This window comes from Mirounga angustirostris, unplaced genomic scaffold, assembly GCF_029215605.1.
Source record: "Mirounga angustirostris isolate CCGP_5_RB_7025 unplaced genomic scaffold, mMirAng1.0.hap1 SCAF_15, whole genome shotgun sequence".
Classification (NCBI taxonomy): Eukaryota; Metazoa; Chordata; class Mammalia; order Carnivora; family Phocidae; genus Mirounga; species Mirounga angustirostris.
Window position 1 is genome coordinate 63,176,776 of NW_026991723.1, and position 18,899 is coordinate 63,195,674.

Sequence of the window (18,899 nt, forward strand, 5' to 3'; positions counted from 1 at the left end):
TCTAGAATTTTATTCAAATCAATTAGAAGTGGGGACAATGGCTGGCAGTTAGATGAAACAAAACCAGGCATCTGCTGATCGTCCTTGAAGCTAGGGAATGGCTATATTGAGTTCTCTAGATTATTGTCTTTTCTTTTGAATATGTTTGAAATTTTCCATGACAGAAAGTTAAATAAAAAATTAGGGCTCCTGTGTAAATTTGTGATACCTTCTCAAAGAGAGCAACAGTATTTAAATCTAAGGTTATTTTAAAGTAATGTAAAGGCAAATAGACAGAAATGGGGAATTTCAATTAATAAGAAAATGAATTCTATCATTTGCTTAATTGGGATTTTGTGGTGGGGTGGGTTTTTTTTTTTTGACATTGACATCTGAACAGTATTTATTGCATACTGATGCAGCATCACAGAATTGTAGAATTTTAAAATTAGAAAATACATTAAAATTAAATCTAGTCCAGGGTTTTCCAAACCATATTCTTCAGAACAACAGGTTTCTTTTTTTTTTTTTTTTTTAAAGATTTTATTTATTTATTTGACAGAGAGAGACATAGTGAGAGAGAGAGCACAAGCAGGGGGAGTGGGAGAGGGAGAAGCAGGCTTCCCGCCGAGCAGGGAGCCCGATGTGGGACTCGATCCTGGGACCCTGGGACAATGACCTGAGCCGAAGGCAGATGCTCAACGACTGAGCCACCCAGGCGCCCCAAGAACAACGGGTTTCTATAGAGTGCTGAAGTGTTGCCGAGGGGGGCAGGTACTTAAGGGGGTAACCCTCCACCCCTGCTTTAGTCAGAACCACTCAACTCTTACCAGTTTTATATGATGAGTGTTTTATAAAGCTTCATTTGGGGGCAGATGTATTCTTATCCTCTTAAAATGTGAAAGTCACCAAACTCTCATAGATGTAGCACACTTGATCTGCCTTACAGCATTCTCACCAGTGGTCTGTCAACCTCCCGTTACGCAGCTCCAATATGGAGAACCCACTAATTCCATCTTAAACTAACTATCAGAATATTCTTCCTTACACTGAGCCCAGATTTGTCAAAGTGAATGTTCTGCTCTGTGCTGTCTTCCACATGGCAGCCCCTAAGATACTTGAAGTCTCTCACACTCTTCTGAATCTTGTCTGGGCCAAACTAACATTCAGCCATGTAGATCAGGGTCCTCCAACTCAAGTGCATGTAAGAATTGTGACGGTGTTTGTTTAAATACAGATTCCCAGACTATATAGACAGAAATCTGCTTCAGATCCTGTAAGTCCTATTGACTCCACCTCTAAAATATATCCTAAATCTTTCTGCTTCTCTCCGTCTCCACTCCCGCCAGCCTAGTTCAAGCCACCAGCATTTTTTTTTTAAAGATTTTATTTATTTATTTGAGAGAATGAGACAGAGAGAGAGAGCATGAGAGGTGGGGAGGATCAGAGGGAGAAGCAGACTCCCTGCTGAACAGGGAGTCCGATGCGGGACTCGATCCTGGGACTCCAGGATCATGACCTGAGCCAAAGGCAGTAGCTTAACCAACTGAGCCACCCAGGCGCCCCGCCACCAGCATTTTTTACTGAGTCTCCTGCAATAGTGTTAGCTGGTTCTCACCTACTACAGTACGTATATTCTCTTCAGAGCAGCTAGAGGGATCTCATTAAGGCACAAGTCAAATAGTCTCACTCACCTATGTGAAGTTTTCAGGCCCTTCATCACTGGGACCTGTGTGGCCACTTAGGATCTGGCCTTCTCTACCTTTCTGCCTTACTTCATTGTGCTGCAGCTTCCTTGCCTTCCTTAAGCACATAAACTCATTCCTGCCCTTGGACTAACTGTTCTCTTTGCTCGAACTACTCCCTCTCGAGATCTCTACATTGCTATCTCTTTTTGACCCAGGTCTCAACTTCAGTGTCAGCTCCTTAGCAAGGCTTTTTGTCACCACCAATTAAAGTGGTCTCCCAGTCACTCTGCATATCAAGATACCTTTTATTACTCCAATCATACCATCCACCACCATCTAATACTTTCTTGTTTATCTGTTCAGTTTTTATTTTGCTTCCCCTACTAGAACGTAACCTTATCTATTTTGTTCTCTGCTGAATTCCCACCATCACATTCATACCCAGCCCATAGAAGGTTCTCAACAAATGCCCAGGAATCTGCACTTTTATAGGCATCCTGGGTTTGGGCCATGGATCACACTTTATTGAAAGAAACATTGTTCTAGGGCGCCTGGATTGCTCAGTTGGTTAAGTGACTGTCTTTGGCTCAGGTCATGATCCCAGGGTCCCAGGATCGAGTCCCGCATAAGGCTCCCTGCTCAGCAGGGAGTCTGCTTCTTCCTCTGACCCTCCCCCTCTTGTGCTCTCTCTCTCATATAAATAAATAAAATCTTAAAAAAAAAAAAGAAATATTGTTCTAGGCATTATAGGGCCATGATACTTAGAAAGAACTGGCCCAGGCCTCTAGACAGTTCTGCTGGCAAACTCAGAATTTGAAGAGTGATGTATTTAAATAGAATTTAAAAAGTAATCCAAAGAGTACTGGCGTAAGTCAAGCACTAGAGGGGAGTAACACAGGCAGAGGTCAGCACAACCTGAAACCCACAGAGAGTCAAAATTCCTCTTTCAAACCCCATATGAAGGCACCAGAGAGGGGACCACATTCCTTCTCAGGTTTTTTCTCCAATGTTGAAACAAATTGCTGTTTCTTAAATTGGGCCCGGAGGAAATCAGTGGCTTGCAGTTGAAGCCATGTTGTATGAAAAATGCACTCGAGGCAGTGGGCTGTGCATCCCCTCAGCACCACATGGGTGCGCAGACCGCCGGCAGGAATAGCGCGGCTCGGCAGCTGAAGGACCAGTGGATTGACACTTCCCATCACACCAACCCTCGGGCATATGCTTATCGAGTGGGGTGGTGGGCAGAATTGCCTGCGTCATTTAAATCATTGCTCTTTGTCGTTTTTTGGAAAGCATTTCAGACCATCAGGATGGAAAGGAAGAAACAGTGAGACAAGAAAGGTAGAAGGACAGGGGGAAAGTGTGAGTAGTACCTGTGACTAAAAAGGAAGACTGAAATCTATAGAAGTGAACAATAGAGAATCCTTAAGATTAAATTGCATTTAGGGGCACCCAGGTGGCTCAGTTGGTTGAGTGTCTGCCTTCGGCTCAGGTCATGATCTCAGGGTCCTGGGATCAAGCCCCACATCGGGCTCCCTGCTCAGCGGGGAGCCTGCTTCTCCCTCTTCCTCTGCTACCCCCCACCCCCGCCCGTGTGTGCACTCTCTCTCTCAAATAAATAAATCAAATCTTTAAAAAAAAAAAGATTAAATTGCATTTAGCAAAAATGATGAGGACATCAGAAGAGGAAAAGATGCACAGTTAGAATAAGGAAAAGGTGAAGTTGTTATCAAAGAGTTCTTTGCTTTCTTTCACTCCCTTTTCAGCCTTACATGCCGCTGCCCTTTCTGGCCATGTCAGCACCGTGAAGCTACTGTTGGAAAATAACGCTCAAGTGGATGCCACCGATGTCATGAAGCATACTCCACTTTTCCGAGCCTGTGAGATGGGACACAAAGATGTGATTCAGACACTTATTAAAGGTTGGTTATTAAGAGTGCTCCTACCAAGTCACTCTCAACAGGCAGGAATTCTTGCAGGCACTGTTTGAAACACAGCTTACATAGCAGAGGGCCACCTGGGTGGAAGGATGGAGGGAAGAGCGCCGTGTGCGTGCACACGCACGCACGCACGCACACGCACGCACGCACACACGCGCACACGCAGGCGCACCAGGAAACCTGAGGTCCAGTCCTAGCTCCGCCTGTTGGCCGTTGTGTGGTTTTGGAAAAGCCGCTTCACCTGCCCGGTCCTCAGTTTCACTTCGTATGAAAGAAAGATGGCTCGTGCCCTGACCAACTTACAGGCTTATTGTAAAAATCTGAAGTAGATAATGTACGTGGCAACATTTTGCTGAGAGTAAAGCATTTAAGGGACTGTTGTTACATTTTTCAGACTTCTTTTTGAGCAAGCTCTCTGTATTGGACATTTTCATTATATTTTTGCTTTTTCAGGTGGAGCGAGGGTAGATTTAGTCGATCAAGACGGACACTCTCTTCTACACTGGGCAGCACTGGGAGGAAATGCCGATGTTTGCCAGATACTGATAGAAAATAAGATCAATCCCAACGTGCAAGATTACGCAGGACGCACCCCTTTGCAGTGTGCTGCCTACGGCGGCTACATCAACTGCATGGCGGTGCTCATGGAAAATAGTGCAGACCCTAACATTCAAGACAAAGAGGTAGAAAATCTACATATTTTAATATTGTTTGCTCCCGGTTGTTAGAGTATTTCTTCTTCATTACCTAAAATAAAGTAAAACATTTTACCAAATAGAGGTCACTTACAAATTTATCTGTTAATTAAAAATGAGTTTTATTTTTCCCCGTTTTCCTTCCAATTCTTGTCTATATATCCATATCTGCCATAACAAAGTCATAATACAGAATGGGAATAGTTTTATAACCTTCATAAGATACATATGCATGGCATGTGTGTACGTATGTGTATACATATAGATATATATTTCACAAAGCACGTTTTGTTCACTTAAAATCATCACCATGATTTTCTCATTCGGTGTATAATCTTCTGCATAATCGTAGATGCTGAGTATTCCAAAGTTCTAGGAGCTTTATGTTTAATCACTCATTCAGTTCTCACAGCAACTCTGTAAAGGAATTGCTATTATTATTCCCATTTACAGGTGAGAAAATTGAAGCTCATGGAGCTTACCCAAATACCCTAAGGTGACAACAGAGGCAGGGTTGGTGTGGGAAGTCAGGGTCCAAACTATGCCTGTAACCCCAATTTTAGAATCAAGTAACTTCCTATGGCTGGGTACTTTTTCATTATTATTGATCATGTTTCATTGATCATTGCTGTGCATTTAACTTTTTTTATTGTTTCCTTAGAATCATTTCCCCTAAGTGAGATTATTTATTATTGGTATATGAATGTGATTGAGCTCTGATATATACTATTGAACTGATTTTTTTTTAAAGATTTTATTTATTTATTTGAGAGAGAGAGCATGCACCTGAGCGGGGGGAGGGGCAGAGGGAGAGGGAGAAAGAGAATCCCAAGCAGACTCCCCACTGAGAATGGAGCCTGACTCAGGACTCCATCTCACGACCCTGAGATCATGACCTGAGCTGAAATCAGGAGTCGGTCGCTCAACCAACTGAGCCACCTAGGCGCCCCTGTTGAATAGATTTCTAAACCATGTGGGTTAATTTCCACTTTCCCAGCTATGTAGTATTGTATTGACTTCTCTCAGTCTAGCCAGTATTGATTTTTTTGCTACTTCAATTACATTAAGTCTTCAAAAATATTAGCATATTATGTTTTCCAAGCCAGAAAATATATTTTCTATTAATTCGTTCAGTAAATATTTATCAAGATTGTTCCTATCTGTAAAAGTAACATAATGAAAAATATGTGAAATATGGTCCTTGTATCTATGTGATTAGAAATGAATCTTTTGTAATCTGTAGTACCTTATACATTGTCTTTACAAGTTGCCGGTTTCTTACAGAAGTAGTATATACTAAGCTACTTTCCAGTTCTGTTAGTTTTTACATGTACTATTTTGGATTATCTGCATAAACAGCATATCATTTGTGAATAGTATACCTTATTGAACTAACTGATACCTCCAATACAATGTCGAATAGAATTGGTGATAGTTGGTATCCTTAATTCATTCTGGTTTCTCAAGGGGAAAGCTTGAAATATTTCACCATTGAATATGATATTTCCTATAGGTTACCTTATATTTCTAGTTGCTAAGAATTGGGGGTTTTTTATTCACAATTAGCTGTTTAATTTTTGTCAGATACTATTTCTGTATCTTTCAAGATGATCACATGATTTTTCACCTCTTTGCTGTTAATATGGTGAATTAAAAAGAGTCAGGAAGTAGCTCCTCTTATTCTCCTAAAGAATTTGTGTAACATTGGTATTACTTCTTTCTTAAATGTTCGGAAGAATTCCCCGGTAAAGTCATCTGGTCTAGTGGTATTCTTTGTGTAAAAGGTGTTAATAACTGGTTCAGTGTCATTTATAATTACAAGACCATTCAGATTTCTAATTATTTTCTTTTCAGCTTTGGTAAGTTGCATTTTCTGAGAAATTTATTTTATTTTATTAACATACCATATGTTTTTGCATAAAGTTGGTCATATAATCACTTAAATTTTTTTTTTAAAGATTTTATTTATTTATTTGAGAGAGAGAGAATGAGAGAGAGCACATGAGAGGGGGGGAGGGTCAGAGGGAGAAGCAGACTCAGGGAGCCCGATGCGGGACTCGATCCAGGGACTCCAGGATCATGACCTGAGCCGAAGGCAGTCGCTTAACCAACTGAGCCACCCAGGCGCCCTCACTTACCTTTTTTATGACTGTAGGACCTTTAGTGATTTCCTCTTATTCATTTCATATATTGGTAATGTGCTTTGTGTCTTTTCTTTTTAAAAACATTTTTCATTTTATTCGTCTTTTCAAAGGACTTACTTCTTTGTTGATTTTCTACATTTTAAGTTGTTTACTATTTCATTGGTGTTTATTATTTCCTGCCGTCTACTTTCCTCGGGTTTGATTTACTATTTTTTTTAAAGATTCTTTTGATAAAAGTTTAAATCATTGATTTATTTCAATATTCATTTCCAGTATATGTATTTAAGCATGCTTCTTATTCTAAGCACTGCTTTAACTTCATCCTAAAAGTTTAGATAAGTTGTACCATCACTATAATTCAGCTCAAATATTTTCTAGTTTCTATTTTGATTTGTTATTTGACCCATAGATTATTTAGAAGTGTATTGCTTAATTTCCAGGCAGCTGGGCATTTGCTCATTGTCTTTTGGTAAGTGATTATATTGGTTTCCTCTTGCTGTTATAATAAATTACCACAAACTTAGTGGCTTAGAACAACACAAATTTATTATCTTACTCTTCTGGATGCTAAAAGTCCAAAATGGGTCTCACTGGGCTAAAAATCAAGGTTTTGGCAAGACTACAATCCTTTTGGAGGTTCTAGGGGAGAATCTGTTTCTTTCATTTTTCCAGCTTCTCGATGCTGCCCTCATTCCTTGGCTTATGGTCCCATTCCGCCATCCTCAAAGCTAGCAGTGACTGGCTGAGTCTCTCTCACACTGCATCATTCTAACACCCGCCCTCCTGCCTCTCTCCTTCCTTCCCTCCCCGTATAATCCTTATACTGGGCCTATTCAGATAATCCAGGATAATCTCCCCATTTGAAGGTCAGCTGATTAGCAACCTTAATTCCATCTACAATCTTAATTTCCCCTTTCCAATAACATAATAGGGTTACAGATTCCAGAGATTAGGACATAGACATCTTTGCAAAGGCATGCATTTATTCTGTCTACCACACTGATTTGTAACTCAAACTCTACTGTGGTCTAAAAACAGAATAACAGAATTATTTTCTTTTATTTCAGAATCATTTTAACTCTTCAAAGTCCTTTGAGGCTTTCTTTGTGGCCCAGCATATGATTGATTTTGGTAAATGTTCTATGTACACTTGAAAAGAATACTGGTTGTATCATAGTTGGATGCAATGTCTTCTATGTATCACTTAGGTCAAAGTTTTTTACTGTATTGTTCAGGTCTTCTATATCTTTACTGTCCTTTCATTTATTTGTTCTATGAACTATTATAAAAGGTGGGTTGAAAATCTCTCACTGATTATGGATTTGACCATATCCCCTTTTAATTTTGTCATTTTTTGTTCTGTATATTTAAAAGCTTTGTTATTAGATGCATACAGATTTAGGATTGTGGTATCTTCCTCTTTGACGCCTTTAAAACTATGAAATATCCCTCTTGTAGATCTAACAATGTTTCATGCCTCTTTTATCTTTCATGATACTGAGTTTTTTTGAGAATATCAGCCATTTATTTTGTAGAATCTCACTCATTTTGAGTTTGCCTTATGATTCCTCATAATTAGACTTAAGTTTTACTTTTTTGGTTGGAGCATTATACAAGTGATATTGAATCCTTCTCAGGATATCACCTCTGGAAACACATGGTGCCTCTTAACATGGTATTAATTTTGATCACTTAGTTAAGATACCATCCATTTTTTCCACTGTGTATTTGAGTGGAGAAATATTTTCCCTTTTTATAATGAAGCAATTTGGGAGCATCATTTGTATTTTTGAGTTAGCATCAATAACTATGTGTCCAAAAATACCTATTCCAGATATACCTGATTTTTGTTCGTGCTTATAGGGAAGAACAGCTTTGCACTGGTCCTGTAACAATGGATACCTTGATGCCATTAAATTACTACTAGACTTTGCTGCTTTCCCTAATCAGATGGAAAACAATGAAGAAAGGTAAGCTGTTGGTAAGAAGAATGTATTGTTGTTCAACTCACTGCCTTTCTGCTCTATTAAAAAACCTCAAGTTGAGATACTAGTTCAGAAGTACTAAGTATACTCATAAGGAAATGCTACACTAAGAAATCCTGAACGAGGGGCGCCTGGGTGGCTCAGTCGTTAAGCGTCTGCCTTCAGCTCAGGTCATGATCCTGGGGTCCTGGGATCGAGCCCCGCATCGGGCTCCCTGCTCGGCGGGAAGCCTGCTTCTCCCTCTCCCACTCCCCCTGCTTGTGTTTCCTCTCTCGCTGTGTCTCTCTCTATCAAATAACTAAATAAAATCTTTAAAAAAAAAAAAAAGAAATCCTGAATGAGAAGAAAAGAGCAAAAGTCCCTGTAGTGTTGATTTAGAATCCTGGGATTTTAAAATCACTCAGAACTTTAGATTTACCTCTGGCAAGCTCACAAACTACAGATGAGGAAAGACATTCTTGTGGCTTGTGGCTGGCATAACGTCAGGGGAGTCCTGATGGGCCAGGCCTAGGAACGGGTCATATGTTGAAGATATTTCTCTTGATGAACAGGATAGTGGACCAAGGTGCCACCATGTGGCATGAAGAAATAAGGAGAAGGTGAGGTGACTGAATAACCCAGGATTCACAGAGCTAGGCTGGAGTTATGCCCAAGGGCCCAGGCCCCATATAAAGGACCAGACACAGTGTGAAGTCTCAGCAGGAGAGATTCTTGGCGGTCTTGGATCTAAGAAGATTCTGATCACCTGTAGGTGACAACCAAGTTTGTGATGAGATTTCCACACCTGAGCTCCAGCCAGCCAGGTCTGTGCCTTGGTTGTCGTCATTCATGAATGCTGGAACTGCAGTGGCTCCCGCTGTGACACCATGTCCCGTCCCCCTCTCCCCCCCCCGCCCCCCCCGTAGCTACCACCAGTTCTTTCAGGAGATGGGAGACCTTGTGGAGAAGGAGGGACTCTCTCTAGGCCACCTGCCTCAGGAAACCCACTCGTCCTTTCTGGGCTGAACCCCTTCATCTCTCCCACTTCTTTCAGAACCTCTCCCCATTAATGATGGCCTCCACCTGTTATTTTCTGAGGTCTGAGGTTTGTCTTCTCTGCCTGTAAAGCCCTCCTTCTCTCGGATTGTCTGCACTGCCCCATTTCCTCTTGCTCGTGGGTTGTGCTTTCACAGTCTGGCTTCCATCCTCCCACGGACACTGAAACCGTGCTGAGTGGTCACTGACAGACTCACTGATAAATCCTCCGTCGGCCCCTCTGTCTCCTCTCACTGGCCTGCCTGCATCACCGGGTTCTGTTGACCCCCCTTCTTTACCTTACTGAGACAGTATATTTTCCTGATTCTCTGCCAGTCACGTCTGCTCCTTCTCCATTTATTTCGGCTCCTTTTCCATTTTTTTTTTTTTTTTAATATAAACACTCTTCAGGGACTGGGCCTTTTTCTCTCAGCCCATCTCCTTGGGCCCTCTGACCTACCACCAAGGCTTCGATAGTCACCTGGGGGCTGGTGAGTTCTAAATTTGTCCTTCAGACTCAGTGTCTCTCCTCAGTTCCCACTGTCACCTCCTCTTCGTTACCAGCACCGTCATGTAAATCTTGCCCTCTGACACGTTCCTGGGACTGTCGGAATGCCTCCTCACTGTTTTCTTCCCTTCGAACTTCCCCTCATTCAGTTCATCTGCTTCCAAAGTAGCCTCCCTAAATCACATTTCTAACGTAATTGTTTATCCTGTCCTTCCTCCGCTCAAATGCAGTCTCACCTAAGAAGATTGTCCTGATCCCAGAGGCATGTGTTCCAAACGATGTTCTCCCCTACACTCTGAGTTTGTATAGCATCTGGCACATTTCACTTTATATTATAATTTTATGTAATCTGTCTTCCATATTAGCGGAGAACTCCTGAAGATCATTGTCATCTCTGTGTTGTTCACAGTGCTTTTCAGGAAGTAGATGCTTAGTAAAGAACTGTTGCATTATTAAGTTGATGCTTCCAGTCTCCCAGTAGTATCCCCTGCTACATACCCGCATTAGAAACTTCTGGAATTCTTTGAGTACATACAGAATTAGATAAATCAGACTAGTATGTCTTACTTTGAGAGGGGTTCTATAAAGAACTCATTCTCTCTATTATCATCAAATGACAACTGTAAAACCAAAAAGACTCGAAGATTTAGAGGTTTGGACATTCAAGGAAGCTGGAATGCCAAGCAGAATCCTCAGGGCTGAGGTTTTGACATTAAAGCAGATATGTGAGAGAGCAGAAGATTTCTCTCTTTGAAACACTAAAAAAATACAAAAGGGAAAGATTAAGAATCCTAAGAATTAGTGGTGATTTATTTCTATTATAAAGGATTTATGGGGCACCTGGGTGGCTCAGTCAGTTAAGCGTCTGCCTTCGGCTCAGGTCATGATCCCAGGGTCCTGGGATCGAGCCCCACATCGGGCTCCCTGCTTCCCCCTCTCCTGCTCCCCCTGCTTGTGTTCGCTCTTTTGCTGTCTCTCTCTCTCTGTCAAATAAATAAGTAAAATCTTTTTAAAAAATAAAGGATTTATTCTGTAACAGTATTTACTGCCTGACTGCTGTTTTCTTAGGAAACAATAAAAAAACATTTATTTTTGTAACTCAAGTCCCATTTTTATGGTAAGACTTGAATTTTAGGCCTAAGGAAGAGTCTGAATTAAGGTGCTTCCTGCCTCCTAGAGTAAACATATGTTAGTTACAGACCAAAAGACCACAGGAAAAATCCTCGTAGCTGTACTTGCCAACCTGTAGATGAAGATGGACAGTGGCAACATCCCAGTCTCCTCTGATATTTCATCAGCAGTGCACCTTGATGTACAAATGTCAGAACCCGGTGCTGCCTTTTATGTTTATTGACATTCCAGTTTAGGCATTCCACTCATCCCATCAGACCAGTCCTGCTTGGCAAGTCCAATTGTGTCTTGTATCTTGTCTCTATCTGCATTGTTTCTTGACTGGTTACCATCAGTGTAGTGCTAATTTTTACTTCTCATGCATTGACACCAACCACTTGATGTGCACTGTATAGACATAATTTTTGCCAACTACTGCTGGCTTTCAGTCAATAACTATCTGACAGCCACACTCCGACTTTGATGGGAATATTCACAGTACTTGAATGTTTCTAAATTGAATTTGGGGTGAAGAAAGACTCAGTAGGAATAATTACAATACGGTCAGTGCCTAAACACTAAGGCATAGACTTCAGTCTTAAAATCTTTCTAGATATTTGGACTGTGTTTCCCTGAATCAAAAATTGATGGAGAATCCTAATTTGAATAAACCAATTATTTAAAAAAAGGCATTTTTGAGAAAATCGGGGAAATTTGTATTTGGAATGGGTACTAGATTTTGCTGAGGAATTCCTGTTAATTTTGCTAATACCATAATGACATTGTGCTTGTGTCCATATTATTTTTTGATGAATACTGAAATGCAGAGAGATTAAATGATAGAGGAGTTCTAGGATTTGCTTTAAAACAGTTCAGCAAAAATAATAGGGAAGGGGTTAGAGGAAGCAAATGTGGCAGAAATGTTGCTACTTGTTAAATTTGGGTAATGAGCATAAAAATGGTTATGCTCTTCTCTCTACTTTTGTTTATGCTTGAAGTTTCTCATAATAAAAATACAATTTTTCCATGATAAAGGTATTTAAAATATTTGAAATGCAATTTTCCATCCAGAAGCCCTGAGAGATCTAGTAAAGGCAGAGGTCGGGCCTTACTTTCATAAACCAGATTTTGATAATCCTGCTTGTATACTGTGTGAGAGACGCTCCACATTAGTAATTATAGAAAAGATGATCAAGCTTACTAAATACATATGTTATTTGCACGTTGGTTTGAGAAGCAGTTTCATTCTGTAGGAGGTTTATACTCAAGAACTGATAGATGTGCTATGGACAGATGACTGAACAGGGAGTCATACGATCTTAGATCAGGTCTGGGTTCTGCAGGGAACTAGTTACATAACCTTCTGCAAGTTGCTTAATCTTTCTGGATCTGTTGACTCATTTATAAAAGGAAGGAGATAAACTAAATGACCTCTAAATTTCCATTTAGCTCTACTATCATGGAGTTGACTCTGATTGTTTTTTTCCACTGGGGAGAGTACATCATGAAAGGCGTTTTAGAATACATAGTGATTACACTTGATCACTGTATCCCCATATTATATACCCGAAACTAATTTAGCACTCTATGTTAATGACACTGGAATTAAAATTAAAAATAATAATAAATTTTTAAATAGAATATATAGTGAAATATTTTTAAGTTCTTCTGAATTTACGGGATGCCGTCTACTTAGAAATAATGTTTTAAAGTTTATGTAGGCACCGTTACTTTATGTCCTTCTGGTCCCTGGACAGTAGAGGCAAATCGAGATGTCCTAAAATGAGTTTCTTCATTTTAGCATTTGGGACTTCTTCCTGAATTCAGTTTCCTTCTAGAAGTAACTAACTCACCCTTTGCTTATATTGAAAAATCTCCTCCTTTTATGTCTGACTATGACTGTCAGGAGAGTTTTGAAAAGAGAAAATTTCTATCATCACCGAATGATTTTCTGTGTCTAATCATGCATCTGTATAATCATCAGTGTTTCCACCTCATAAATCAGCTGATTATTTTATTTCTTCCTAAAACCTCTGATTGCTTTGGATGAGTAACAGCCACCTAGACAGGACTCAGACCCCTGGCCACCGTTGGGCGGTCATCACTACTGGTTTGGGCCCTTTGGAAATGATAGTGATGATGCTTGACCGTGGTGTCACCAGCCCTGCTGCAAGGGTGTCCTAGCATAAGAACGACAGCAGCTGACATTTACTAATTGCTTCTTTGATGCCAGGCACAGTGTTATCTTCTTTGTATTTATTATTTCCTTTCCTCCTCATGCCAAGTCTGCAATGACGAAAGATAAGTGGGTGAAGAAGTGACAGCATTACCATGATTGGAAGGTAGAATTGGGGTTTTGTTTTGTTTTGTTTTTATTTCAATTTTTGTATTTTTTGCACTGTTTGAATTCTTTAAATATGTGTCATTATTGCAAAGTAATCATTTAAGAAAAATAATATACCTGCCAAGAGAAGAATGCCGGTTAATTCTAAGGGTGGGAATACAGATGACCATTGTTATGTTCCTCTGTGTATTTATCCGATTATTTTGTATTTCCAAAAATAGAAAAGATATATTGTAAGAAGGGAATTTGCCTAAAATTATACATCTAGAAAGTAGCCAGTTGAGATTAAAATATATAACCATCTGACAATACAACTCATCTTTTCTAAATAATATATTTGTCAAAAAGGTATGCACAGTGTACAAAATTTAAAAGGCATGAAAACTAAGTGTCCCTCCCACCCCTGCTTCTGAGACAACCAGCGTCCTCCCCACGGACGTCACTGTCACAAGTTTCTTGGTAAACTTCTAGAGATATTTTACAAAGATAAGCATACAGGCATATGTTCTTTTTCATACAAATGGGGCATGCCATAATACTGCTCTGGGCTTTTTGTTTAAAGAATTTTATTTTTTATTATTTTTTTGAGATTTTATTTATTTATTTGAGAGAGAGAGAATGAGAGACAAAGAGCATGAGAGGGAGGAGGGTCAGAGGGAGAAGCAGACTCCCCACTGAGCAAGGAGCCCGATGCAGGGCTCGATCCCGGGACTCCAGGATCGTGACCTGAGCCGAAGGCAGTCGCCCAACCAACTGACCCACCCCAGGCGCCCCTGCTCTGGTCTTTTTTTTAAAGATTCATTTATTTTAGAGAGAGAGACCTGGGGGGAGGGGCAGAGGGAAAGAGAGTCTTTTTTTTTTTTTTAATTAACATATAATGTATTATTTGTTTCAGGGGTACAGGTCTGTGATTCATCAGTCTTACACAATTCACAGTGCTCACCATAGTACATACCCTCCCCAATGCCCATCACCCAGCCACCCCATTCCCCCCCCGCCACTCCAGCAACACTCAGTTTGTTTCCTGAGATTAAGAGTCTCTTATGGTTTGTCTCCCTCTCTGGTTTCGTCTTGTTTCATTTTTTTCCTCTCTTCCCCTCTGATCCTCTGTCTTGTTTCTCCAATTCCACATATCAGTGAGATCATATACTAGTCTTTCTCTGATTGACTTATTTCACTTAGCATAATACCCTCTAGTTCCATCCACATCATTGCAAATGGCAAGATTTCATTTTTTTGATGGCTGCATAATATTCCATTGTGTGTGGGTGTGTGTGGGGGGGGTGTGTGTGTGTATACATACCACATCTTCTTTATCCATTCATCTGTTGATGGACACCTAGGCTCTTTCTATAGTTTGGCTATTGTGGACATTGCTGCTATAAACATTGGGATGTATGTGCCTCTTCAGATCACTACATTTGTATCTTTGGGGTAAACACCCAGTAGTGCAATTGCTGGGTCGTAGGGTAGCTCTATTTTCAACTGTTTGAGGAACCTCCATACTGTTTTCCAGAGTGGCTGCATCAGCTTGCATTCCCACCAACAGTGTAGGAGGGTTCCCCTTTCTCCACATCCCCGCCAACATCTGTCATTTCCTGACTTGTTCATTTTAGCCATTCTGACTGGTGTGAGGTGGTATCTCATTGTGGTTTTGATTTGGATTTCCCTGATGCCGAGTGATGTTGAGCACTTTTTCATGTGTCTGTTGGCCATTTGGATGTCTTCTTTGCAGAAATGTCTGTTCATGTCTTCTGCCCATTTCTTGATTGGATTATTTGTTCCTTGGGTGTTGAGTTTGGTAAGTTTTTTATAGATCTTTGGATACTAGCCCTTTATCTGATATGTCATTTGCAAATATCTTCTCCCATTCTGCTGGTTGTCTTTTGGTTTTGTTGACTATTTCCTTTGCTGTGCAAAAGCTTTTTATCTTGATGAAGTCCCAATAGTTCATTTTTGCCCTTACTTCCCTTGCCTTTGGCGATGTGTCTAGGGAGAAGTTGCTGTGGCTGAGGTCAAAGAGGTTGCTGCCTGTGTTCTCCTCAAGGATTTTGATGGATTCCTGTCTCACATTTACGTCTTTCATCCATTTTGAATTTATCTTTGTGTGTGGTGTAAGGAAATGGTCCAGTTTCATTCTTCTACATGTGGCTGCCCAACTTTTCCAACACCATTTGTTGAAGAGACTGTCTTTTTTCCATTGGATATTCTTTCCTGCTTTGTCGAAGATTAGTTGACCGTAGAGTTGAGGGTCCATTTCTGGGCTCTCTATTCTGTTCCATTGATCTATGTGTCTGTTTTTGTGCCAGTACCATACTGTCTTAATGATGACAGCTTTGTAATAGAACTTGAAGTCTGGAATTGTGATGCCACCAGCTTTGGTTTTCTTTTTCAACATTCCTCTGGCTATTTTCAACATTCCTCTGGCTGTCCTCTGAGGATCATACATTCCTCTGGCTATTTGGGGTCTTTTCTGGTTCCATACAAATTTTAGGATGATTTGTTCCATTTCTGTGAAAAAAAGTTGATGGTATTTTGGTGGGTATTGCATTAAATGTGTAGATTGCTCTAGGTAGCATGGACATTTTCACAATATTTGTTCTTCCAATCCATGAGCGTGGAACGTTTTTCCATTTCTTTGTGTCTTCCTCAATTTCTTTCATGAGTATTCTATAGTTTTCTGAGTACAGATTCTTTGCCTCTTTGGTTAGATTTATTCCTAGGTATCTTATGGTTTTGGGTGCAGTTGTAGATGGGATTGACTCCTTAATTTCTCTTTCTTCTGTCTCGTTGGTGTATAGAAATGCAACTGATTTCTGTGCATTGATTTTATATCCTGCCACTTTACTGAGTTCCTGTATGAGTTCTAGAAGTTTTGGGGTGGAGTCTTTTGGGTTTTCTGGGAGAATTTTAAGCAGATTCTATGCTGAGTGTGGAGCCCGATGCCGGGCTCTACCTCACGACCCTGAGATCATGACCTGAGCTGAAATCAAGAGTCAGACACTTAACCGACTAAGCCACCTAGGTGCCCCAGTACTGCTCCGTTGCTTCATTTTTTTTCTTTTTCTTCATGTAACAAGACACCCTGGACATTTTTCCTTATTTATTCACGTGCCACAGTTGTGCTGAGGCTGCATCACACAGAAGACCGCATCACACGAATGGCCCACACTTGATGTAAGCGGTGCCCTGTTCGTGGATACTGAGGTCATCTCCAGTCTTCCACTATTTCAAACTGTGCTTCTGTGAATATCCTTGTACAGAAAGCATCTCACACACAAGAGCAGGTCTGTGGGATATATTCCTGCAAGGGATCTGTCAAAGGGCAGATGCATGAATAATTTTGACAGATCTTACTAAATTGTTCTCTCTAAAGATTAAAGTAGCACATAGAGAGCCTGTCTCTCTGCATCCTTTCCAGCACAGTGTGTTATTAAACTTTCTGATCCTCATTAATCTGATCATTAAAGTACTCTCTTTGTTCGTCTTAATTTGTATTTCTCTTAAATGAGTGAAGTTGAACATATTTCTGTATATTTAGGAGTATTAGTATTTCTTATTCTGGGGACTATCTTTTATCTTTGTTTTTGGGGTTTTTTGCCCTGCAAAATTTTGCTATTTTTATGTAGTTGGATTTATCATTCTTCTCTTATGGTTTGAGTTTTGTATCATTTTTATTAGAAAAGACCTTCCCATCCCAATTTTTAAAAAAATCTTCCATGGTTTCTTCTAGTACTTTCATGGTTTCTCTTTCTATATTTCAGTTTTGGTTCATCCAGAATTCATTTTGATATAAAATGTGATATAAGAATCTTTTTTTTTCCCAGATGGCTATGCAGTTGTCCCAACACTATTTAATAATTTCTGCTTTCTGATTTAAAGGGCCATCCTCATCACAGACTAAATCTCTCCATTTGGAGATGTATTTTTTTACTGCATAAGCATTAACTATCAGTAGTCCTGGGCTTAAACTTATGAAACCCACAGGATATTATCCACAGTACCTTTTCAGATCAGAGTGGGGTATTATTTGGCACCCAGGGGAGAAGAAAAGTGATCACGTGTTCCTACAGCCCCCAGTTTGTGAGCCAGCAAGCGAAACTCAGGAATCATCATGGGCAGCAACACAAAGCACCTGAGCCCAGCTCCACCCTTGTTTTGTCCCCTCAGAGAAAAAAAGGAACAGCCCTGGCGCACAGAACATAGCCTTGCCTGAGGAATAGTCCCCATCTCAGAATGAGATTTCCTTCTGCTGCTTGATATTGCCAGCTTAAGTGTACCTCAGATTACATTCCAATATTTAAAAAATACCTTCCTGCTTCAGGTACACTCCCCTGGACTACGCTTTGCTGGGCGAGCGCCATGAAGTGATCCAGTTCATGTTGGAGCACGGCGCCCTGTCCATCGCAGCCATACAAGACATCGCCGCCTTCAAAATCCAGGCGGTCTACAAAGGGTACAAGGTCAGAAAAGCCTTCCGCGACCGGAAGAATCTCCTCATGAAGCATGAACAGTTGAGGAAAGACGCCGCTGCCAAGTAAGTTGGAGCTGTGGGGATTGGAATCAGGGCGGAAGGGCGCAGGTGGGGGAGGGGCCAGGAGGGGGAGTCAGGAGAGGCCCTGAAATAATGCTGATCCCTGGACCTGTGTCACCTCCCCCCTTCTGCCCACCGGGACTGCAGAGCCCAGCGACCACAGTGAAGGATGAAGGCCTGATCTCTGCTTGGTGGCTGTTCCTCCAGGCTAGGCCCTGATGTTCCAACACAGGGACACGCCTCGGCCAGCCACAGCCACCCTGGCGAGGAGTGGGGGGTGCGAGGGTACCTACAGGAAGCTGCGAGGACATGCCCGCTCACCCTCCTACCTTTCCTGCCCTTCCACAGGAAACTGACGCCCGCATCTAGCCTACTTCACTAGCAGTGTCTGGTTTTGATTTGATTAAAGCAACCAACTTGTGGGAATAACTTGCCCTCCCCACCTATTCCTTAACAAATCTGTACTGACTAATGTAATTTATTCAAGAAATACTGACTGAATTCTGATGGCACATACAAAAGTCTTGGCTGGAACCTTTGGAGAAAATAGTGACTAAAAGCAAAGTGCTTGCTTCAAGGACCTCACACTTTTTTGGATAATGATACAGAATGTATAAAATCGTCATTTGTGCCTATTATATATACACTGTGATTATTTTACCATAAATGATTGATTTTTATTTATTTATTTATTATATTATATTATGTTAATCACCAAACATTACATCATTAGTTTTTGATGTAGTGTTCCATGATTCATTGTTTGCGTATAACACCCAGTGCTCCATGCAGAACGTGCCCTCTTTAATATCCATCACCAGGCTAACCCATCCCCCCACCCCTCCCCTCTAAAACACTCAGTTTGTTTCTCAGAGTCCAGAGTCTCTCATGGTTCATCTCCCCCTCCAATTTCCCCCCCTTCATTTTTCCCTTCCTACTATCTTCTTTTTTTTAACAT

General features: G+C 40.8%; 1 protein-coding gene across 4 annotated transcripts in view; it reads left to right on the forward strand.

Moving 5' to 3' along the window:
* INVS (inversin) overlaps positions 1-18,899 on the forward strand; it is a 160,955-nt gene that overhangs the window by 96,324 nt on the left and 45,732 nt on the right. For all 4 annotated transcript variants that reach the window (XM_064580114.1, XM_064580113.1, XM_064580116.1 and 1 more), the window contains 4 exons: positions 3,434-3,589; positions 4,061-4,290; positions 8,310-8,416; positions 17,732-17,944. In XM_064580114.1, the coding sequence (XP_064436184.1) occupies positions 3,434-3,589; positions 4,061-4,290; positions 8,310-8,416; positions 17,732-17,944 (706 nt within the window). The remainder of the gene's footprint in view (positions 1-3,433; positions 3,590-4,060; positions 4,291-8,309; positions 8,417-17,731; positions 17,945-18,899) is intronic.